Here is a 25,153-nt window from a genome sequence, read left to right as displayed (position 1 = left end):
GACTGAAGGCCAAGAATTACTGACGTCAGCTACTCTTACTTTGAAAGAGAGAGGCATTTCGGTCGATCGCGGCCCGTTTGAAGAACGAACCCCCATCGGAAAAGAGGAGGCACAAGAGACGGTAAGGGGCTGTTTAAAATTAATATTTAGGACAAGGCTGGTGGGAATCCCGTTTTTCATTCGTGGAATAGTCGAGAAAAACGCCTCATAAATAGGGGATAAATTGTGCATACTGTTGAGAAGTACGTATGTCAGAAAAAAGGAAAATAGATACGTAAGGTATGCAACGGACGTACATTTAGTCGGTCTGGCCAACTAAATGTCGATCCAAGAGGTGGGCTGGTGACGCGGCTTAACCTAGGGTGGGGGTTAAAAGTCCCCCTAAGGTGGGGGTTAGAGTCCCCTTTGTTAAAAGGATTTCTGGAGATTGTCAAAAATAAAGCTTCCAAAAATACTGCACCCGATGAGTAAGAAAGCGCTCGATTAAAAAGTATAGTACTACTATTATATAAACCAGAAGCGTTTGTTAAGAACCGGAAGTAGGCCGTGACGCGCTTTAGGACGCGCTCGGTACGCGCTTGGTATGCGCTCGTGAATCGAGAGGATTGAAGAGAATAACGGTTAAAAAGACGACGTAGACGGATAAATAGGATAATAAAAGATAAGTATTAAAGAGATAATAAATTAGATGCAACGTCCCTAAAGAATCGCCGTAAAATATCGCCTTAAATGTATTAATAGCGTAACATGTGACCATTGTTTTAAAAAAAAAAACGTTCAAACAAAGGGACGTGAAGTAAGAAGATGTGGAATTCATGCTGAGAGATTTTCCTGATCATTGAAGAATGAAACAAAAACATGGTTAACATGCTTGTGAAGATTCTGGACAGAAAGGATGAGGAGCTGCTTTAGGTGGTTGTCTTTCCTCAAGAAACTTTCTATCTTCATGGAGAACAATAATTATATGTTTTTCACAAGTTCAGGTAATAGTCACACATTTCAAAATTGGGGCCCTCCCTATGAAGATCATTGAACATGAGCTCAAGAGGTACGGCCTTTGGCAAGATGAGCTACAAAGGGAGAGAGAAGGGGGAATGAGCACATGTAAGACAGAACAAAGGACGAAAATGGCCGAATAATGTGGAGCCAGGCAAGAAGCCCACTTTACGGCCAGGCCCCCTTCACAGAAGCGGACACCCCTCACCCGACAAGCCAAGCACACCCGGTGCAAACAAAAAGAGGGGGGGGGGCTCGCCCATAGCTCTTACTGCCCATTTCACACCTGGACCCAGGAGAGAGCCCACACCAGCCCAGCCCAAGGCCCCCTCCCCCTGCACAAAGAGAGAGAGGAACCACAGCACGCAAATGCCACTGCAGGGTTGAACCTAAATCACTTGAGTCCGATTGTCTCCCCACGGAGGGGGAGGGAAGGAGAGAGAGACAGAGAGATGACAGTGTTGTAATATATTAGTGACAAATTATGGGTCCTTTATTAAACACTGAAGTTTATATTAGGAAATGCTTAGTGAAAGGTTATTTTCCCTAAATTTTAATTGAGGTAACAGTGAGCACAGAAAATGGCTCTTATTTTAAATAAAACCGCCTTCTTAGAGCGGATAGGAATTCAGGGTTTTAGAAATATGAGAGTGATTTGCGATTTAGACTTAAGTATTAAGAATCATCCAAATTATTAATGATATCAAACATGAAAACAATGCAGAAATGGCATTTATCCAAATTATTAGGTAAATTTAGATAAAATAATTGATTTAGGATAGGCATGATTTCCCTGGGACGGAAGAGGCATGGAATGTTTTTAAGTGCACAAAAAGCATTCCTTGTTTTGCCCGGAACAAGTGAAATATGCTTTGGCGTGGTTCATTTTCATGACTATTAGAATATTAATGATATACGAATTGCATTAGCATCAAACAGTTGATGTCAACCAAATGACGTTAACCTATTTCTTTTGAGAATGATTAGGCTGATAAGACAGCAAAATGGAGGTAAGCTGCCAAAAAGCCCAGACGTGGGATGGCGCTCTTCACCAGTAATGAAAAATTGCAGACCACTGATTTCTGAAAATGAGTAAGCGTGAATGATTGTTTGTTTGTCTTTTTGTGTTTCTAATTGGCCGACCATCAAGATATAATCAATTAGGTATCAAGGTGGAAAATGATTTAGCAAATTGGAATCGATTTCGGAATTTGCCAATAAGCCGTTTCACGGATGGCAACGCCAAATTATGGAAAAATATTTCGTCCAAGGAAATTTTTTAATGGAAAAAGCAGCAGTACTCCAAATGTGAAAATTGAAGTGGAGAAACAAATCTGCTATGCAAAATTTAGGAGCACTGAAAAGACAGTGCTTGATACCAAATTCCAAAGTACTATTGATTTATTGTGATAATGGCATCCAAATTGTGTTAACAGAATAATTGACTGAATTGACAAAAGTTTCCATATTTCGTTCCGGAAAAATATGGAAATCCAATTTAGTGGAATGTACCAAACGCCATTATTAACTACACGATTGGAATTGGAGGATGAGGTTAATCATATGTCTGCATAAAAGAAAAAACTTTAAAGAAACGCATTAATTTTGGGGTTGGCAGAGGGAGATTGCATTTCTCAACAGGAAACATGATGAGCAACCCAGGATGAGAGTGCAAATGTTCCTGACCAAACCAGCAGACATGAAAATAGCGGATCCATTTTGTGCTCTGTAAGAAGGTTCTCTCAGTTGAAACGAATTAGAGGAGACAGGTAAGATAAACTTTTTGACGTAATCAGACGAAATGGCAAGCACTCAAATATTGATTGGAAAGATTATTGCTCGGGGAGCAATGCTGTAAGCCATGAGGAACTTTTTATATTGGTTTTATTGTCTCCATAAAAAAAGTGAAAGCGTTTCAATTGAGACCAAACCTTCTTACAGATAGTTAAAGTAAACAATTGAGACTAGATCTTCTTACAGATTTTTAAAGTAAACAATTAGAGAGAAAAGAGAAACTACAATGGATAGAAATGTAACTAGATTTTAATTTTATGCCTGACTATTGAGAAATATTGATTAAGAAAGTTTTATAGGAGCTGATTGACAAACTCCAATGGAATGTTACATTTGATTAAAAGACTACTAGTTTGGGATATTTTGAATTTCAAACAACTGAGGTTAATATGCAACGCGATACACATTGTTAATTGAATTGGGACTTGATTAGTATGCATTTTAAAAGTAATGGGCTTTAATTGCGCTAAAAGACACAGTTATGCTAAAAATGTTGACCCTGACAAACAAGGGGTGGTTACATTTTAGTGGGTTCAATTCTTTTCAGAATTATAAATGTGTGCATTTTGTTTCTGGATATTAATTGATGTGAATGTAACTGTTGCAGAGAACTGGAAAGCTGTTCTCCTGAGGAGAAAGCAGCCTGGTTTGCTTTTTGTATTTTTCCTATTTTTAGTATGATTAGTTAATTTGTGTAATTGCAGGAAAGGAAAAAACAAATATAGTTCTTGATCTTAACAAGGAAGCAGTGATCAAAATAGAATACCAGCTAGCATATTTAATTTTGACTGATAGGCATTTAAGCTTTTCACAAACTATAGTGATGGAATAAGTATAAGATTGTTGTGATTTTTGTTCGTTGGGGTATTAAGCCCAACCTAATAGCTGTCTGCAGATGTTGAGTACGTGTTTGAAGACAGCGACAGAGTGCGGCAGCTGGGGAGGCAGCGCGGACACTTCCTGCACAGTATGCACAGCAACAAGGGCTGAGCCGATCTCAAGAACAGTCTGCAGACGAACTGTACAAAGCTAAAGGCCTACCGTACCTACCAAAAATGTATTCCATAATTGAGCCATAAATGTCTCAACAGGGGGGAGGTATGGTGAAGAGGTATAAATACCTATTTTAAAATTTTTGTAGGAACTGTTTAATTTGTTATTTTATTGATCTGTAAAGAACATGGGATCTCCAGAATCATCTGGAGTGACAATGGAGCTCATTTTTCAAACAGCATAGTGCAAAACATGGCAAAACAACTGGTAGAACTAGCTCGAGATTAACACCTTTTGAGATAGTTATTGGAAGACCATTCCAACTTCCTTTATGGGAAGATGAAGGAGAGAAACTATCCAAAGAACATGTAAGGTGCCGTGATATTTGTCTATCTTGCAGGAGGTGGTGTAGCCAGGTGACTGGATCCTGATCCGAGTCATAAAAATGAAGTCCTGGTTCTCTCCAAGATGGGAAGACCCATTCGTGGCCCAACTCACCAACCTCCACAGCAGCAAAGATCGCTGAAAAGTCAAAGTCGATTCAGGTCAAGAGTTCGAGACAGGTGACTCTGAGTGGACTAAGTCGGACGGTGTCAAAACCCTTGTCCGTGAAGAAACTCATCTGACGTCTACTCACCAGCCACGAGCACCCCTCACTTAACCCTGACCTCCCATAGACTTTGCACCTCTATACAGAAGCAACAGTGAAAGCTGTTGCCATCCACATCACAGTGACTGGACTGTCATTGACAACCTGGGCGTATCTGAACGCCCCGCCCACAGAGACTCGAGTTGGAAAACAAGTGCAGGAAACGTCCTGCCTCATCACTGGAAAGGCAGAGCCAAGCGGTCCGCTCTTGGATGGGGTCAGGGGACCAAATCTACATCAACATCGGGGTTCCCTGCGGCGTACCAGATGAGTATAAACTCGCTGACCAAATTGCACGACTCCAGAACAGGACGGAGGAAGGGTTTGCAGCCATCCATGAACAGTTGTCGGTGACCTCCTGATGGCCTTCCAGAACAGAATTGCTGTTGACATGATCCTGGCAGAGAAAGGTGGCGTGTGCTCCATCTTTGGCGACCAATGCTGCACGTTCATCCCGAACAACACAGCAGCTGACGGGAGTTTAACCAAGGCCCTGGAGGGCCTTCGATCCCTCAACAGCAAGATGAAAGAACAATCTGGAGAACTACTATGGAGAAGATGTGTGGTATAATTTCATGGTGTTCCAGAAGAAACTGATTGTTGCGAATGAAAGTTGTGTGTAGCCGTATACCCATTTCCACAGGTATCCTGACAACCTGAATTCACTGGGTCTAGACGCCACACTTAAATCTGCAGTGGTGCAGATGAGATGCATTCCTTTTAAGGGGAGTGAACATAACAGTAAGAGATAAGAGATCAAAATCAGTGCAAAATCAGTGCAATTCAAACCACGTGATGCAATCTGGGGTAGTGATGTTCCTGGTGACCATAAGTTGTGGCCCGCCCCCCAGAAAAGCATACGGTTGCTACTTTCCCAACTTGGGGTGGATAAAGTTATGCTTCGTGTAAATACATTGAACTGTTACATGAGTGTTCATTAACCAAACTGTCATAGCCCTTAGGGATGTTGCGGGACGGAGGATGGAGGTGTGTGTGCCATGATGGGAGAACACTGCTGCACCTTCATCCCAGACGAAACCAGTCAATGCTGTTTAAATTTGCAACTCCCTCATTTGCGATTTTGTTTCTGTTCTGTATTTTTTCTGTGTGTAATCCCCTGTATCAAAGTTATGATTTGAAACACTATCCAGCACACGCTGGTAGCTTACAGTGACATACAGTATCACCGCATGGCAAACCATACTGGAGATTATTGCGCTTTCGAAGTGTGACGGGTCCCACGATGTCGAGCCGTCCGGGTAATTGTACTTGTCTTGACTTAAAAATTGTGTTCGCTCATTAAGAGGGACGCAGAGGAATTTTTCTCGAATGACGCTAAATACCTCGAGTTTTTCGCCTCTGCCTTGACAAGTGATTTTATTATTTTCCATACCCTGTTGAAAGTAACTGTTGATGATATTTGTATTCTAGAACCTGGAGGGGAGGGATATAAATTGATGTCTAATGAAAATTCTTTCATAGTAACTACAGGGGGGAAATGTGGAGTATGGAATGTATTCTTATGCTTTTTATTAGTCAATAGGTTTATTTAGTTTAGTCACTAGAATAGAATTTTGCATGACCTAGCGGAAATTTCCGTCCGTGACACCTATGAGTTGGGGGCGCGTCATCTACCATGACACTCCCATTTCTTTGTTCACAGTTTCCCGCCTAAAGTCTGTACCTATGTCACATGACCTTTGTCAATAAAACTAGTCGACCTGCTGGGGGGATTCAGGGAGTTCAAACTAGTCAGGCTGGAGGATAGACGCGCTCCTGCCGCTGGCTGCTCTGACCCCCTCCTTCAGCTGAAGCTAGATAAAACTCATCATGGCCGACTCTGTGTGCTTCCTCTAATTCGAAGTTATTGAATGTTTATCGATTAGATCCAACAGTGTATATATACATATATACATATGTGTATATGTGTATATATACATATATACATATGTGTATATGTGTATATATACATATATAGATATGTGTATATGTGTATATATACATATATACATATGTGTATATGTGTATATATACATATATAGATATGTGTATATGTGTATATATACATATATACATATGTGTATATGTGTATATATACATATATACATATGTGTATATGTGTATATATACATATGTGTATATGTGTATATATACATATATAGATATGTGTATATGTGTATATATACATATATAGATATGTGTATATGTGTATATATACATATATAGATATGTGTATATGTGTATATATACATATATAGATATGTGTATATGTGTATATATACATATATAGATATGTGTATATGTGTATATATACATATATAGATATGTGTATATGTGTATATATACATATATAGATATGTGTATATGTGTATATATACATATATAGATATGTGTATATGTGTATATATACATATATAGATATGTGTATATGTGTATATATACATATATAGATATGTGTATATGTGTATATATACATATATAGATATGTGTATATGTGTATATATACATATATAGATATGTGTATATGTGTATATATACATATATAGATATGTGTATATGTGTATATATACATATATAGATATGTGTATATGTGTATATATACATATATAGATATGTGTATATGTGTATATATACATATATAGATATGTGTATATGTGTATATATACATATATAGATATGTGTATGTGTATATATACATATATACATATGTGTATATGTGTATATATACATATATACATATGTGTATATGTATATATCCACAGCATGTTGCAGCTCCGACACGCTTCCGCAGTAACCAACGCCCGTCTCTTCTGGACCTGGTACTCACGTGCTACCCGTCGTCGGTATCGTCTCTCATCATCCTCCCGCCGCTCTCCATGTCTGACCATGCGGTGCTCAAGTTCAACTGGCACGCAACAATTCCGGCCTTACAGAGCGTGATACTTCCGAAGAGAAGGTTTGCTACCCTGAATCATCACGCACTGGAGGAGGCTTCCGAGGCTGTTGACTGGGCTTCCTTCATGGAGATCACTTCAGTCGGCGAGCTGTGGGCATTGTTCAAACAATCCATACTCCGGGTGACTGAGCGCTCAGTACCATTGTCGATGCCACGGCACCAGAAGCACAAACCCTGGGCGACGCAAAAGGTGAAGCGGGAACGGACTCTCAGAGACGTTGCTTGGCGCGAATTCCAGGAACGAGGCACGGCAGCTGCATATGAGGTCTATAAGCAGCAACGAAATAGGGCAGTGTTCACTGAAAGGCAAGAGCGGAGCAAGTATGAGCTGAGGTTGGCGCAGTCATCTCGTGCAAACCCCAAGCGCTTCTTCGCCCATGTTCAAGCCAACAAACGTCTGCACAATCAAGTGGTTAAACTCAGGGATGCTGATGGAGTCGGTGTCACGGCTGCAGAGGGGCAAAGCTCTCTTTTTGCTAGGGTGTTCGCAGGCATTTACAAAGCCGATGATGGGCGACCAGCACCCCCATTTGCTCGGGATGTTCCCCCAATGCCTGCAGTTGCCATTACACCTCCTGAAGTCTACCGAGCCTTGATGTGTCTGGACGCCACTAAAAGCCATGGTCCGGATGGTATTCACCCGAGGGTCCTCCAGGCACTCGCTCCGACCATAGCACTTCCCCTCGCATATCTCTTCACACTGTCCTTGCAATCAGGTGAAGTCCCCGAAGACTGGAGACGGGCCGTCATCTGCCCTATCTACAAGAAAGGAGACCGAGAGGACCCGTTGAATTACCGACCGGTCTCCCTCACTTCAGTAATCTGCAAAATGTTAGAATCAATTATCAAAACGTCCATGATGGCCCATCTCCAGATCACAGCGGCGATCTCCGATAGTCAGCATGGATTCGTGTCCAACAGATCCTGCCTCACCAACTTGCTGATGATGGAGGAATGGGTCACTCAATTAATGGACGATCGACAAATTGCCGACCTGGTCTTCCTGGACTTCGCCAAGGCGTTTGACTCGGTCAACCATCGCTTGCTACTCCGCAAGTTGGAAGCGTATGCGATTCACCCAGCGGTCGTGAGGTGGATTGATGCGTTTTTGGCTGGCCGCACCTTTCAAGTACAAGTCAATGGCATACTTTCAGAGACTCACAACGCCCCCAGCGGTGTCCCCCAAGGCTCCGTTCTTGGACCACTGCTGTTCGTGGTGTTTGTAAACGACCTGCCAGAGCACATCTCCCAGCGGGTTCTCCTCTTCGCCGATGATGTGAAGCTCGTTGCTCCCCGGAGCGACTACGAGGACCTGCGTAGGTGCCTTCATCATGTGTGGAGTTGGTCGAACCTGTGGGACCTGCGGCTCAATATCACGAAATGCAGTCATCTGGCTATTGGGGCTCCTCCTGATTCACCTCTTGACTTTGAACCGGGACGCCTGGAACTGGAACGAACTCAACGGTGCAAAGATCTGGGCATCATTGTCGACGACACGTTCAAACCAACGGCCCAATGCATCCAAGCAGCCAACAAAGCTTGCGGAGTTCTGTTCCTAATGTTCCGGTCCTTTGCCGTCATCACAGCAGACATCTTCCTTCCGTTGTATGTTTCCCTGGTGAGGCCCATTCTCGAGTATGGGATCCAAGCCGCATCACCGTACCTCGCCAAGGACATCCAGCATCTGGAGCGGGTCCAGAGGCTTGCAACGAGGATGGTCCGCGGCCTCAGGCTATTGTCCTACGAGGAAAGATGCCAGCGACTCAACCTGCCGACCCTTGAGGCTAGGCGTCTGCGAGGGGACCTAATACTGGCCTACAACATCCTCCACGGCATCTACAGCATGCCCCGCGACCTCTTCTTCACGCCCGCACCTGATCGTGGTCTGAGGGGTCATCCGTGGAAGCTGTACCCTCGCGGGTTCCGGTTGAATCGGCGGAAGGCGGCTTTTTCAGTGCGCATCGCCGGTCCTTGGAACCGGCTTCCGCAGGGTGTGGTCGAGAAGCCGACGGTCGCCCAGTTCAAGCGGGCTCTGGATGACTTTTTGGCCGTGAACCAGTGACTACACCGCGTTTGTTGCACATTTCTTGTGTCTTGTTACATGGCCCTTAGCCTAGTGCTTTTTTTTTTTTTTTTGCCAAATAAATTGAATTGAATTGAATGTGTATATATACATATATACATATGTGTATATGTGTATATATACATATGTGTATATGTGTATATATACATATGTGTATATGCGTACATATACGTACGTACGTATACGCGTACATATACGTACGTACGTATACGCGTACATATACGTACGTACGTATACGCGTACATATACGTACGTACGTATACGCGTACATATACGTACGTACGTATACGCGTACATATACGTACGTACGTATACGCGTACATATACGTACGTACGTATACGCGTACATATACGTACGTACGTATACGCGTACATATACGTACGTACGTATACGCGTACATATACGTACGTACGTATACGCGTACATATACGTACGTACGTATACGCGTACATATACGTACGTACGTATACGCGTACATATACGTACGTACGTATACGCGTACATATACGTACGTACGTATACGCGTACATATACGTACGTACGTATACGCGTACATATACGTACGTACGTATACGCGTACATATACGTACGTACGTATACGCGTACATATACGTACGTACGTATACGCGTACATATACGTACGTACGTATACGCGTACATATACGTACGTACGTATACGCGTACATATACGTACGTACGTATACGCGTACATATACGTACGTACGTATACGCGTACATATACGCACGCACGCACGCACGCACGCACGCACGCACGCACGCACGCACGCACGCACACACACACATATATATATATATATGGATTCAATTGGACTTTTACGTGGTGTGCCGGATGAGTATAAATTGTTTAATGCAGCCCTGGCAGGAATTAAAAGTTTTCCATTTTTTTGTGCATTTTTCCCCATTACTTTAAACAAAAATGTTGATAGGTTTGTTAATCTTACGACTGAGGCCTTAGAAGGGATATCTGAACAATTTAGCAGTACTTCTTTAACTGCTTTACAAAACCGATTGGCCTTAGACATGTTGATGGCTGAAAAAGGTAGTGTTTGTTCTATTTTTGGTGATCAATGTTGTACTTTCATTCCTAACAACACAGCTCCAGATGGTAAGGTTACTGTTGCTTTAAAAGGACTTAAAGAATTGGCTACACAATTAAAAGAAAGAGCTGGTATTGACTCCATAATTTATGATTGGTTTACAGGTGTTTTTATTAAATGGATTTTTTTTTATAAATTCTGTACTAGCTTCTCTTACTTCTTATTCTACTTGTTTTTACTTCTTAGTTGTTGTATTGTTCCATGTGTAAAAGCTATGATTATGAGGTTTATTTTTAGTATTAATAACTCAAATGCTTCTGCTACTCAATTGCTTGCTATGTATGATCCTGCCATTCAGTATTCTTCTACCAGCTCTCATTCACATGGCCTTGATGCTGTTCTAATGGAAGATTATGAAATGCTGTCTGTGACCCATGGTTGATTTGCTGTGAATGTGGACTTCTATTGTTGAAGGATAAACACTGAGATCGCAGAGGAAGAGGAAGACAAATTCAAAAGGGGACTATCTGGTCAAAGAGGATTTTATTTTTATATTTTCTTTCTAGTTTTTTGTTACCATGATGAAGTAGCGTGTAAAGTATGTTTTTTTTCTTTCGTGTTTTTTTACCATATTGAAGGGTTTGATGAGTTAATTTTTATTTTTGTTCCACAGTTTCCTATGTGCAAACAGGGGGTCTGTCATGAATTATTTGCTATAAAACTTAACTTAAAGGTTTGTGTCATATTCAAAAGATATTCTCCCGCCAGAATGTAGGATGCTTTAGGCTTGCAGACTAAAATGATAACCACTAATTTGATCATTGTGTCTGGGCAGAATCTTCACAACAATGTGTGAAGTACAGCAGGTAGCTCTAGGTATTTGATGTATAAACAATTTAGCTATGTTCTGGCAGTTGTGAAGTTTTTACTAATTTCATCATTCCTGGCCTGTCTAGACATCCTGTTCCTTTAGTTGAAAGAAAGGTGTTATATCTTGAGAATCTTTTACCTCAAGAGCTGTTTAGGTTAACGCCCACTGAAGGAATTTAAATATTGGAGTCAGATAACACGAGGGTGCATTTTTCCCAAATAAACAATTGAGAAGTGACCACTGAAAACTGATCCGTGCCTGTGTTCTGTGCAAAAATCTTTCAAAGCAAAGAAAAGAACACCAACAACAGTCATACTTGGAGTTTTCGGTTATATTTGGACGCATATACTTACATTCAAAAAGAGAAACCTCTTCAATCCGACATAAGCCCAATTTGTCAAAAATATACATATTTGTTAGGTAGCTACTTACCACATAATGCTAAAGGGTGCTGCCAACCAGCCAGTTCGTTCGAAAGCGCATGATTCGTCCAAACAAATATTCGTAAAACGGCGACGAAGCCTAGCACAAGTTTTTCGCTTAAGTGGCGCCCAAAAATGCAAATGCTGATCGTTATAATTCACTCTTCGTGCTGGTCTAATTCGGCAAAATAGCTAGCTACTGGACAGGCCACGAAAGAGAGTTTTTTTGTTTGTTTGTTGTTTTACCTGGCGGGTTTGACTGTCGCACTGGTGACGTCGATCTCAACTGTCGTCATGCCGTCCCGCGTCATCATCGGCATCGCGAGGAGATTGAACGATGCGTACTACATTAGTTGTTCCGCCGCTTGGATTTGATGCTACAAGTGTAGTGGTAGAGATCTTGGCCATACCTGTGGATCTGCCAGGTGGCTCGGTTTGGATCAGGTTAAGATCGCATCTCCTCGAGGCAAATATAACTTCGCCCAGGTTTTGTTTATGTGAATCCAAATAGCTAATATGCAGATTAACGGCCGTCAAAGTGATTTTGGAACGGAAAAAAAAACTGATCGATGAGATCTGGCATCGATACAAGTTTCCTAATGGCGAGCTGACCAATTTTCGCATTAAAATTTAAATTATTTATTAATGCAAATAAACTTGTGATAATTAGTTTTCAACCAGTAAATATTATTCTTTTACAGAGTTTATTTATTTAGCATTAAAAATTGTATAACAACTCTATGACGTTTTTGACAGGGTCAATGCATAAAAGTTGTTTTTCTTTTTGATTCACAATGCGAACGTCTTAGACACAGAAGACAGCAACTCAACTATTAAAATGATTTCAACAAGAAGATTATCCAAGGTAAAATAACAATAATAAATAAAATACACAGTTTATACATTTGTTTTATACAACCACCAGTTTAACATGTTGAAGTACTCAATGATGAATATTTTGTAAATGGCAGACAAAAGCACAATGTTTATTTTTAATATTTTAGAGAGAGAGAGAGAGAGAGAGAGAGAGAGAGAGGGGGGGGGGGAGAGGGGGAGAGAGGGAGAGAGGGAGAGAGAGAGAGAGAGAGAGAGAGAGAGAGAGAGAGAGAGAGAGAGAGAGAGAGAGATGTATATAGTATATATATGCAGTTTTTGATGAAGGAAAGTACAGTGTCCGTGTAGTCCTGGAGGTTGTGGTGTTCAAAAAGTTCCCAAATGGTGCAGGAAAAACACTCCTGGAGCTGAGAAAGGGCGTCCGCAGGCCATGTTTTTATTATCTTTATTTGTGGCCTTGTTAGCCTCCGGATATGAGGGGATGAGGGACAGGCAGAGATGGTCGGATCCGGCAAGGTGGGGTGGGGGCAATGTTCCCTCTAATTTTTCGTTGTTCTGAGCAGAAAGTCAACCTCCCTGAGCGCACTGAGTACCAGTGTGAGCGACATCATCGGTACTCGGATGATTCGCCTAAAGACGTTTCGCCGACGGACGTTTGACAGACGGGCAGGTCGCCGAATGAACGTTCGGCAGAACGTCCATTCGGCGACCTGTCCATTTTTCATGTAAAACATGCTGTAAAACACGAAAAACATAAGTGGACAGAGCTACTGCCACTGGCTGCCGCTTAAACGGCGCCATCATGGGTAAAAAATAAAATAAAATAAAAAAATAAAAAAATAAATAAATAAATAAATAAATAAAAATCTGATTTTTTTTTTACTGCGCGCCATATGATTGCTGCTGCGCAGAGAAGACGAGAGTAGTGCGCAATTGCGCACGCGCGCAGCTTAGAGGGAACACTGGGTGGGGGGGTGGCTCTCTAAGCATGTTTGATGTTAGAATAAACATGGTCTAGAGTTTTATCTCCTCTGGTGTGACACTTCACGTACTGGATAAACTTAGGCAAAACAGTCTAAACATGCTTTGTTGAAGTCACCGCCGACAATAAAGACTCCATCGGGGTGGTCAAGCTGCTGTTTGTTTACAGTCGCTAGCAGGAGGCTAAGTGCCGTGCTAACGTTAGCATCCGGTTGGATGTAAACAGCCATTATAATGACAATCTTTGGCTCTCTAGGTAGATAGAAGGGCCTGCACAGTACTGCCAAGAGCTCTAAATCAGGGGAGCAGTGAGTGTTAATGATTCTACTGTTGCAGCGCCAGTCGTGTATGTACACGCAAAGACATGGATTTATTTTTTTAAATTAAATGCAATTCAAGAATTATCCGCTGCTTGTTCTGACGTTGTCTCTACCCTGTTCTCTACTTGCCTGCTACACCCTCATTAGCAAAAATGACGTTATTAAAATAGAGAAAAGTATATAGAGTGTAGAATTTTCCACGAAAAATGGACCACGTCCTATTTATTTTCGGAAACGGTAAACCTCTGTGCTTGGTCTTTTTGCAACAAGTTTCAGTATCTAAGGAATCTTTTCAGCGCCACTACAAGACTCACCACAGACCAAAATATGAGAGCTTACAAGGACAACTGAGAACAGGTCAATGAATTGCTAGCGGGTCTGAGGACACAGCAGTCAACTTTCACCCGGAGCCAAGAAGTCAGTGAGCATGCGGTAAAAACCAGCTACCCAATTGCTAGTGAAATAGCATTAGCATCAAAGCCGTATTCCGACAGTGACTTTGTTAAGGGCGGCTGAACTCGTATGTCCTGAGAAGCGACACGCTTTTGCCAATATTAGCCTGACAAGGAACATTATAGCAGAGAGGAATTCGGAACTATCGGCAGATTTAGACAGCCAATTGAAACAGAGTCATGTCATTGCATTTTTTGTTGCAATTGATGAGAGTACTGACATCATGGATGTGGCTCAACTGGCCATATTTATTCGGGGAGTTGATAAGACATTGACTGTTACTGAAGAGTTTGTTGAGTTGGTGCCTATGATGGACATCACAACAGCCGAGGACATTTATGGGTCTGTCGTTGCTGCCCTGGACAGAGTTGGAGTTGCCTGGTCCCGCGCTGTCAGTATGGTTACCAACGGCGCACCATCCATGAACGGAAAGAAAGCAGGTGTCATGACAAAGTTCAGAGAGAAAGTACAAGCCCATAATGGAGCAGATTCTGGACATTTCACTGTATTTTGCACCAGGAGGCATTGTGTTGAAAGTCTACCAGGTACCCCAAATTAACAACCCTGGCTGCGAAAATTTTGGGCATGTTTGGGAGAACCTACCTTTGTGAACAAATTTTCTCAGTAATGAATATCAATAAAAAACTAAAATGCATTCAAGGCTCACACAAAAGCACTTAATGACACTCTGAAAGTGACAGCTAGTCGGTACATGACACCTGATGTTGATGCACTCGTACAGGCCAAAAGATGCAGGGAACAATCAAGTCCAGACTAGACGAATATCTTTAAAATGCTGCCTTGCAAAAACCTGTGCAATGTAATGTTAGTCTTTCTTTATAAGTCTCATTTAATGGTAAAGTTCATTACAATAATTTTCAACACCATTTACTTGTTAAAGTTTGTGCAATTTTGTGAAATGTTTTGTAAAGTGTTGTTCAATAAATTTTAAGTTGGGTTTCAAATTTCACAATGTTCTTGTGCTTTTTTACACTAAAACAAAGGAGAGACATGATATTTTGGTTATTTATAGCTAAGTATGCTGTAAATTTAATGGTCTGGCCCATGACGTATACCTAGGGGTCGTATGTGGCCCGCGATGTGAAATGAGTTTGACACCCGTGGGTTAGATGAAGCCATAGACTGCCGGGACAGAGGCCCAATTGTAACAGTGTTTTGTTATTTCAAGTTGTTGCGTGCCAAGGCTAAGTAGTTGCGACCTCTAATTGCGCAAGGAGGCAACAAACGACAAACCAACGGCTACACCTATTATAATAAAAATGACGTCGTCACCTATGAGAACAGAGTCCTGTGCTATGGTCCTAACACATGATGACGTGTAGTCTAATGAGAAGCAGACAAAATAAATTATAGGAATATTAATGCATAATTTAACTAGATAAACGGGGGAGTAAAATGTAACATCAATCAGTCTTATCGATTGCTTATAAGTGCACCAAAGTGTGTGTTGGTGTTTGGTGTTTTGCATTTTCTGGCTGGAACAGCTGGAGGAAAGTATCAGGTGTGTTATGTGATAAAAGAGTTTCAGCGACACTGAAGGGGAATGCCTACAGGAGAGTGGTGAGGTCAGCCATGATATATGGCTTAGAGACAGTAGCTCTCAAGAAAATACAGATGAAGGAGCTAGACATAGTCAAGATGAAGATACTGAGGTTCCCCTTTGGACAGATCAGGTTGGATAGGATTAGAAATGAGACTTTTAAGAGTAACAGTTAAGGTTTAAGGTCAGAGAGACCAAACTTGATGTTATAAAGGGAATATATTGGTATAAGGATGTTGAGCTTGGAACTGCCAGGAACCTGGGCTAGAGGTCGACTCGGATAAGACGGTGTTTCCCAACCACTGTGCCGCTGCACACTGGTGTGGCGTGAGCGATGGTCTGGTGTGGTGTAAGAATTTACAAGGATTCATAAATTGTAATATTCCAAGAGAAAAATCGTATTACCCAATTAAAATCAAACTACTACGAGATTAAAATTGTGATTCAAATCGTAAAATGTTAAAATGTAAGTGTATTTTGTGCTTATTGTTATGTAACGTGAAACGGAAGTTGTTTCACGGGTTTCAAATTTTGTTGACATTAAGTCTGTATGACCACAGAACTTCTCTTTGCGTACGTAATGTTAGGAGATTGAAATAATATTGGGAATAAAAAAAAGTCGTAATGTCACGAGATTTAAGTTGTTCTCTTGTTTTGACGTTACGTAAAACAGAAGTTGTTTAGTTTCAAGGGCATCAACTTTTGGCCAAGTAAAGTCTGTGTGAGCACAACTTTGCTTTTCACACCATATTAGGAGATTCAAGAAATATTGGGAGTAAAGGTCATTCAATTATGAGATTGAAAACGTTACATTACTTATTTTTACATGACATGAACCAGAAGTTGTAAGGGGTCCGTAGACATTCACTTTTGGTGCATAGGTCAGTGTAAAATTTTGGAAGTTTTTTTTAGGTTTATATGATTCCTGTTGATAAAGACTTTGTTGAGAACGATTTTGTATTGTTAATATAGGTGATATAGTTTTAAATTAGAAGATTTTCGGCCGGTGGTGTGCCTTGAGATTTTTTTCAATGCTAAAAGTGTACCGCAGCTCAAATAAGGCTGGGAGACATTGGAATAAGATACATGGATGTAGTGAGGGAGGACTTGAAAGTGGCTGGAATAGGGGAGGATGATTCAAAAGAGGATGAAGTGGGATAAGTCGAAAGTTTAGTAGTTGTATATTTAAAAGAATGAAATGTAAAAACAAATATTACGTTGGTTAGTTGACTTTTTACTAACTTTTAACTTCGTCAACATTTATTTGGGGGGGACTTCATTCATTGTTCCCTTAAACTAGGTTACTCACATTTTAAAGTCATCTTTTCAGGAGCTGGAGGAAATCCGCCAATCAGGATTTCGAGAATTCCGGAACATTGAAGTTGACGAATCCAACATTTTGGTCTGGCAGGGGCTCATTGTTCCTGTAAGTCTACTTATGTTATTATTTTTAAATATTTGTTCAACTTGTTTAACTGCCTGGCAAGGAAAGCCCCCCATATGATAAAGGAGCCTTCCGGGTGGCGATCAACTTCCCCAACGAGTACCCCTTCAAGCCCCCCAGAATCACCTTCATGACTAAGATCTACCATCCCAATGTGGACGAAAAGGGTCACGTATGCTTGGGCATCATCAGCGTGGAGAACTGGAAGCCCGCCACCAGAACTTCACAAGGTCAGATAAACGTCAATAACTTTAGTTTTTTTTCATTCCGACGTTAAGTTTACTTACCTCCTGCCCTCCAGTCCACTAGGTGATGCAAGTACAGTCTGGTTGCGTTTGTTTGCAGTCATCCAGTGTCTGATCTCGCTGGTGAATGTGCCGCAGCCTGAGCGTCCCTTGCGGGCTGAGCTGGCCAATGAGTACATGGAAGACCGAACACAGTTTATGAAGAATGCCGAGGAGTTCACCAGGAGGCATGGCGAGACCCGCCCGGCTGACTAAGCAGAAGCAGATCCTCCCTCTCCGCAGCACTTTTCATACAGTGACTGAACTTTTTTTGTCATCTTTTGTCAAGAACAACGTCATGTGTAGAGATCCATATCAATGCCTTTTTATTCCTTGTTAACATACTTTTATTAGGTTTCTATGAATAGTGCCTAGCAACAAGTGACTACACAAATGTGAACAGAAAATGGAGATACTCAACTGCTCAAATATTTTATTACTCTTTAAAGGTCCTCATCTCATTTCCTGAACCGCTTTAACCTCACTAGGGTCGCGGGGGGTGCTGGAACCTATCCCGACTGACTTCGGGCCAGAGGCAGGGGACACCCTGAATTGGTGGCCAGCCAATCGCAGGGCACAAGGAGACAAACAACCATTCACCCTCACACTCATACCTAGGGGCAATTTAGAGTGTCCAATCAGCCTACCATGCATGTCTTTGGAATGTGGGAGGAAACCGGAGTACCGGGAGAAAACCCACGCAGGCCCAGTGAGAACATGCAAACTTCACACAGGTGGACCGACCTGGAATTTAACCCAGGAACCGGTCTTCGAGGGCTGCTGTGGGTGCAGGTTTTTGTTCCAACCAATCCAACACAAACAGTTTAAACAATGAGGTTTCTGCTGAGAAAAGAAGCACCTGACTGCAATCCACTGATTGCCCTTGTAGAACACCAGATTGGTGGAAAGGTTTCCTCTTACAGGTTGGAATGAAAACCCGCACCCACCGTGGCGCTTTCTGGAATAGTTTGGGGACCACTGGTCTAGGCTCTCATCAATGGGCCTCAAATTGGTGGGTGTTCATGAAACTTGCGAGATTTAAAGTTATCACAATGGTGAGTTCACCAATGTTGGTTGGCGTTTATGGGGGGTTAAAGTGCCACATGGTTTGGCAACATGGAAACTCACTAAATCGATAACTTTCAAGTGATCGTGTTCTTATTTTTGCTCTGACGGATTTTGTGAGATACAGTAATATCTTGACATACAAGTGCCCCTACATAAGAGAAATTTGAGATACGAGTAAAATTCCGGGCAAATATTTGCCATGAGATACGAGCATACGAGACAGCCAGGTGGCCGAGACGCGAGAGGCTGCTTATAACAGCACACTGTCTTTCTTGCTCGTGTAAAGATATCTATGAGCACTGGGAAGAACGTTGCATTTTTATCGTGTTTTTTACGATAGTCAGTGCAGAATTGAGGGAAAAACAATGGATGCAAAGCAAGCAGGTGCAATAAAAGGTAGTGCGAAGAAAAGGCGTATGATGACAATCGATATTAAGCACGAAATAATTTAAAAAAACGTGCGTACGCGTAACGGAGCTGGCTCGCCAATACGAGAGGAGCATCCGGACAAGCTGGCAAGCGCGTTAACCTATTGTGGGGACATTTTGTGTTCGTCATTTTTGTAAAATTTTGAAGGAAAGACAAAAGCAAACAACCCTAGATAGGTTCCTTTTAAAAACTTTGGCTAAAAGTGAAGGTGCAAGTGAGGCAAAAAGAGCCAAACCAGAAGAAAAGTAAAAAAAAATTAGAATCAAGCGGTACTCGGATGATTCGCCTAAAGACGTTTCGCCGACGGACGTTTGACAGATGGACAGGTCGCCGAATGGACGTTCCACCGAACGGAGGTTTCGCCGAAACGGGATTCGCGCGCTCGCCCCGCCCCGGATCGTGTGTTTACAAGTTTTTCAACCTCGGCCCGCGGGCCATATACGGCCCGTTAGGATTTTTAATCCGGCCCGCCGCCGGCGTTGTCCAAATTATAGTAAAAATCAATTATTCATTTCCCTTTGCCGCTCATCACTCTCAATTTATTAGTCTACCATCAATGGCAGCCCGGGAATAAGCACTCTTGGGTGGGCATGTCAGCCCGGAAATAAGCACTCTTGGGCGGGCATGTCAGCCCGGGAATAAGCACTCTTGGGTGGGCATGTCAGCCCGGGAATACGTACTCTTGGGCGGGCAGATGTAGCAGAACCGAGCCGTGAAATGACAGCAATCGGGTCAAATCCATCTTAAAACAGCATTTAATGATTAAATACAAATACTGGAGCTCTTTGGACATTAGAACCGAGCCCATGGAAGTTAATTCCTTGGTAAAATGCTGCGATGATGTTGCGATAAGGCAAAAAAAACGTCTATATACGTCCATTCGCCATCGGCTCAAAATGCTCTCAAATTCGGTCAAATCCAGCCGAAAAACAGCGTTTAATGATTAAATACAAATACTAGTATTTGTATTTGCGACATCAAATGTCGGATAGGCACTGGGGAAAACACAGTTGGTGTGTGGTGCTCATACTTTGAAAAAAAATCTGGAGCTCGAGACTTCAGCAGGGCTTCAGCAACCCATATCCGCCCATGTGTCACTATCCTCGGATAGGCCATGGGGAAAACACCGTTGATGTGTGTGGTGCTCACACTTAGAAAAATTTATGGAGCTCAGGATTTCAGCGGGGCATCAGCCAACCCAATCCGCTCATGTGTCACTATCCTCGGATACGCTCGGGAGAAAACCCTGCCGATGTGTGTGGTGCTCACGCTTAGAAAAAAATTATGGTGCTCAGGATTCCAGCGGGGCATGTGTCACCCCTGTCCGCCCACAGAGCACTGTGCTCGGTGAAAAACCCCTCCAATGTGTGTGGGGCTCAAATTTGAAAAATTTCTGGAGCTGCAGAAATTCAGCGGGGCGTCGTCCAACCCAGTCCGCTCACGGTGCACTATTCTCAGATAGGCTCGGGGGGAACCCCCGCCGATTTTTAAAGTGCTCAAGCTTGGGGAATATATGGAGCTCGATAATGAAACTCAGCATGTGTCATTAAAATCCGCCCACAAAGCACTGTTCCCGGGGAGAAACCCCTCCGATGACCGTAGGGATACAATTTACCTACTCAGCGGGCCGGATTAAAAATCCTAACGGGCCGTATATGGCCCGCGGGCTGAGGTTGAAAAACATGTACACACACGATCCGGGGGCGGGGCGAGCGCGCGAATCCCGTTTCGGTGAAACCTTCGTTCGGTGGAACGTCCATTCGGCGACCTGTCCGTCTGTCAAATGTCCGTCGGCGAAACATCTTTAGGCGAATCATCCGGTCACGGAATCAAGCTTAGTGTAAGGTAAGATTAAAATTTATTTTTAAGTGTCTGTATCATGATCTAAGTTCATTTATGTTAAATTTATGTTTATGTTATGTTACGAGTGCGTTCTCTCTCCCCTCCGCGCATAATGTCTCATTTTAGTATTGGACATAACAACTAGTTGCTTTTTACTCTTAGTAGATAGTAAATTAGAACCAATAATGTTTTCCCATTGTAATATTCTGTTTTTGGTGTTTCTTCAGAGTTGGGAATGAATTAATTTGTGTTTAGTTAATTTCTATGGGAAACGTTGATTTTAGGTACGAATAAATTGACATATGAGGTCAATCCCGGAATGCATTGAGCTCGTATCTCAAGGTATTACTGTACAGAAAAAACAGGTAAAACGCAAAACAAAATTTATTTTGACATCTATGAATGAAATACAAGAAAAAAATGTATCTTGGACAAAACATGAAAAAACTCACTTGTGCCTGCTATTGCTTGGCGCCGCCATTTTACTTGGGATGACAATCGAGACCGCTACGGACACACTTCCTGTTTCTACTGCTCATGTGACTTCCTTTTTTAATTTGTCTATGTGCAGGAAACATCCTTTAGGAATGTGCAATCCAGCAGATTATCCTTTTCGATTCATACAATATCACAGAAATACCACATGCAATGATTTTTCCTAAGATTTTCCCTTCAAAGTAACACATTTGTACTCCCTATTTGCTACGTCCACGGTAGACGTCGGGCGAGGTACGGTGAATTAGGACCCAGTCGCGGGGAAGCAGGTGAAGACGAGGCAAATAGTGCTCATAATCAAAACTTTAATAATTTAGGAGGGACCTTACAAAATAACAAGGATTTAGGAAACAAAACATGACACCAAACCAGACTAGGAAAACACGTGGAATCAAGGAACAAGGTAACGTGGATGCGTGGTAAGGGAGTTTAGGCAGATGATCCGACAATGACATTATACTCTTTGGGGTTTAAATAGACACAACAGGGACTAATTTTGAATCACGCGCAGCTGTGCGAACACAACGGCAAGGCAGGAGGGACAAACGAGAGTAGGGAAAAGGCAAAGGGAAAAACAATAGCAGGCTACTCCTAACACTATTAAAACCATGAATATGGAGGTGAAAATTCTGAATCAGGGGCGTCTTATACGGGAGAAATTGTAAAATTCAATGATTTCAAGGGAATTTTAAAACCGCCGTGTTGGGGGCATAGCTCTTGTCAAACCTGGGAAAAATCTAATTCAAACATTGGCTTGTGTTATGTACTTAAAATATATTCTAACCAGTCTACAAACCTTTTGAGATCACTTGTAGTAACATGTATTCTGTTTATATTATCACTCAAGTCTAATATACGTTGTACATTCCACCTTTATCTCGAGACCCAAAATTATTTCTTTGTTAAGTCCTAGATTCATTTAAGTTAATTTATGTTTGTTATGTTACGAGCGCATTGTCTTCCAAAAAGGCTCTTGCTCTCGCTCCCTCTGTCTCGCCCGCTCGGCCCCTCACCCCCTTGCCCCCTCGCCAAGTTATGGCTATTCTAAACCAATTATTTTATCTAAACCAGCCAGGTACTATTTTCCTAATTGTTTGAATGAATGCCATTTCTGCCTTGTTGTTTTCATGTTTTATATAATTAACAACCAAATAATTCTTAATATTTAAGATCTAATTCGCAAATCACCCCCATATTGCTAACCTACCCAAGGATAGCTCAAATCACTGGCTGAGTTCCTCCTGCGACCGACTCGTCTCATCCCCACAAAGGAGACAATTTTTACTTAAGATAAGAGCCGTTTTTTGTAGCTCACTGTTACCACAATTAAAGCCTACAATAAGTAAATTAGAGAAAATATCCTTTCACTAGGCCTTTCCTAATGACAAATTTCAGTGTTTAATAAAGGACCCACAAATTGTTGCCAATGTCATAATATTGTCAATTTTCTCATCCCTTTTTTCTATAACCAACTAGGCCCTCATGTAAAAGTATTTTGAACAAACCAACTGTTAGGTTTATTATATATTTGCTTTGCTTTATTTAGGTTTATACATTATTATATATTAGAATGCTTGCTCTAACTTAGCTTATTAACACTAAAAAGGTCACTTTAGTACATCTGCTTGCAACCCTGATAAACAAAGGAAAAGGTCTCTATCAAGCTGGACTTATCAAAATTGTTTTGATACCTGGACCTCTCACACGGATCCGGGAGGACTCCTAAATTGTTTTGAAACCTCGACTTCTCACCCAGTCGCAAGCTCACACTGAAGATCCGGGAAGGACTCTGAATTGTTTTGACTTGGATTCCGCACCAGGTGGCGATACCGAAAAGACTCGGAATTGTTTTGATTCCTGACCTTAATTGTTTTGAATAGGGGTTGCTTGGTTTACCTCTTATGCAACTGTTTTGAATAGATGACCTTAATTGTTTTGACTAATGCAATTAAATGGGCAGGAGAGGATTCGATTCTTTAGAATGATCTTGGACGAAGGCGAGTGGGGATCGATTCTCTCTTGCAAGAAAATCCAAAGATGATCGTCCTGTTTCTTTTATTTGTGCGGAAATACTTATTTGGTGAACCTATCATTTTGGTCCTTCGAGCCTGGGAGTCAACATACCAGAGAGGAGTCCGGGCGCTTGGTCGACATCTGGGAAAGACCGTGGCCACGGCGTGTAAAATCCTTTGCGGGCTGGATTTTCGGCGGCACGCTTGGATTCACGACGGTTGAAGACTAATCCTACTGAAAGAGACATCTGAGGACATCTCTGGTGAGCCCACATGAGTGTCTGCATTTGTTGACGGTGGTGCTCGGACGATTCACCGAAAGACGTTTGGCTGACGGACGTTTGGCCGACGGACAGTTCGCCAAACGAACGTTTCGCCGAAACGGGATTTGCGCGCTCGCCCCGCCCCCGGATCGTGTGTGTACATGTTTTTCAACCTCGGCCCGCGGGCCATATATGGCCTGTTACAGATAACATTCATTTAGGAATAACAAGGGCATTTATTCACGGCCAAACACGCAGAACAGTACGTGACAGAAGAAATAGAGAAAAGAAAGTAGTTATAACAGTAAGTACTGTAATGAAATTGTAAATCCAGAAATCCTACTCCAGAAAATTTACACCCTCATAGAAAACGTTGAGATTAATCTTTGAATTAAGGTTCTCAGCAAATCATTTTGAATATATATTTCCTAAAATAATGGGAAATTATTTAAAATTAAAATATTGTTCTTATTGGCACACATCACTAGAAGTAAAAGTGTTTTGCATGGCATTTTCAGGTATTGTTCTCTAAGCCCTCTAGTCTATCCAAGGCACTTAGAATTTCGCATAAGTCTTCTAGTGTTGTTTTTTCTCAGTGTCAGGCACGTAGCTCCAAGCAAAAGAGTGTGCATGTGTACATATATAAGAATATTGAATAAAAAATATAAAACATTGGCAGCACATAATTTTAGGGCGTAGTATTAAAAATTGTGGAAAGAATTAGGCTAATTCAATGTAAAACGTCACTACTAACAAAAAAGAAGTTATAAAAACAACTAATATGATGATATACTGTACGTCATTGTGTTTAACAAGTTGCATTCTACAATTCTTCTGAAACCGTCCCTTAAAGAAAAAGGGTTTGACAGCCATAGGCTAAATAAAAATAATCGGGTTTTGCATAAAATGGTGACAAATTCTGCTACCTAGTGGGCATCAGTGGCGGGCCATGAATTTCATTCCGACGCCTTCAGTGCCATGTCTGAATCAATCCAACCCTCAAAAACTATTTTATGGCTATAAAACCTTTGCTGCAGCTACAGCTGAGACATATTAGAAAGCATCAATAATAACCTCATACAATTGAAATATTATTTAGGAATACAGTGGTACCTCGTCATACGACTGCTCAGTCATACAAAATGCTCGGCTTACGAGGGAAATTTCGATCGAATAATTCACCCGTGATGCGGTCAAAATTTCGTGATGCGACCAAGCCAGGTGGCCATGGCATTTTTTTCGCATATCTTTCGTGTATAACAATATTTACGAGCACCGGATGAGTTATTCAGACCAGGAAACGCACAATGCGCATGCACGGGGAAAAGAGGGCTTTCTGGGTAA

The 25,153-nt window shown here is 41.8% G+C and overlaps 2 protein-coding genes and 1 long non-coding RNA gene across 25 annotated transcripts in view; 2 read left to right on the top strand and 1 right to left on the bottom strand.

Annotated features, from left to right (window-relative positions):
* Nucleotides 1–12,387, bottom strand: part of LOC144091025 (zinc finger FYVE domain-containing protein 16-like) — a 63,603-nt gene extending 51,216 nt beyond the window's left edge. For 17 of the 19 annotated variants that reach the window (XR_013305583.1, XR_013305584.1, XR_013305586.1 and 14 more), the window contains exon 1: nucleotides 11,834–12,063. The gene's annotated coding sequence lies outside the window, so the exon portion shown is untranslated. The other 2 variants (XM_077622999.1, XM_077623002.1) reach the window with 2 other exon arrangements.
* On the top strand, nucleotides 4,758–6,260 carry LOC144090984 (uncharacterized). The gene is made up of 2 exons (XR_013305562.1): nucleotides 4,758–5,173; nucleotides 5,388–6,260. It is a non-coding gene; the product is annotated as an uncharacterized LOC144090984 (long non-coding RNA).
* On the top strand, nucleotides 11,775–18,120 carry ube2l3a (ubiquitin-conjugating enzyme E2L 3a). 5 transcript variants are annotated; one of them, XM_077623023.1, is made up of 5 exons: nucleotides 11,780–12,267; nucleotides 12,633–12,688; nucleotides 17,303–17,398; nucleotides 17,460–17,646; nucleotides 17,762–18,120. In XM_077623023.1, the coding sequence occupies exons 2-5, from the start codon at nucleotides 12,662–12,664 to the stop codon at nucleotides 17,914–17,916; spliced, it is 465 nt and encodes a 154-aa protein (XP_077479149.1). In that variant the 5' UTR covers nucleotides 11,780–12,267; nucleotides 12,633–12,661; the 3' UTR covers nucleotides 17,917–18,120. The 5 variants fall into 5 exon arrangements, with proteins under 5 accessions (XP_077479152.1, XP_077479151.1, XP_077479149.1 ...); XM_077623022.1 differs by having other exon boundaries at nucleotides 11,780–12,309; XM_077623021.1 differs by having other exon boundaries at nucleotides 11,781–12,289.
* Nucleotides 18,121–25,153: the final 7,033 nt, after the last annotated feature.

This window comes from Stigmatopora argus, chromosome 16, assembly GCF_051989625.1.
Source record: "Stigmatopora argus isolate UIUO_Sarg chromosome 16, RoL_Sarg_1.0, whole genome shotgun sequence".
NCBI classification, from domain to species: Eukaryota; Metazoa; Chordata; class Actinopteri; order Syngnathiformes; family Syngnathidae; genus Stigmatopora; species Stigmatopora argus.
The sequence above is the reverse complement of the archived record's forward strand: the minus strand, read 5'-3'. Positions and strand labels throughout refer to the sequence as shown.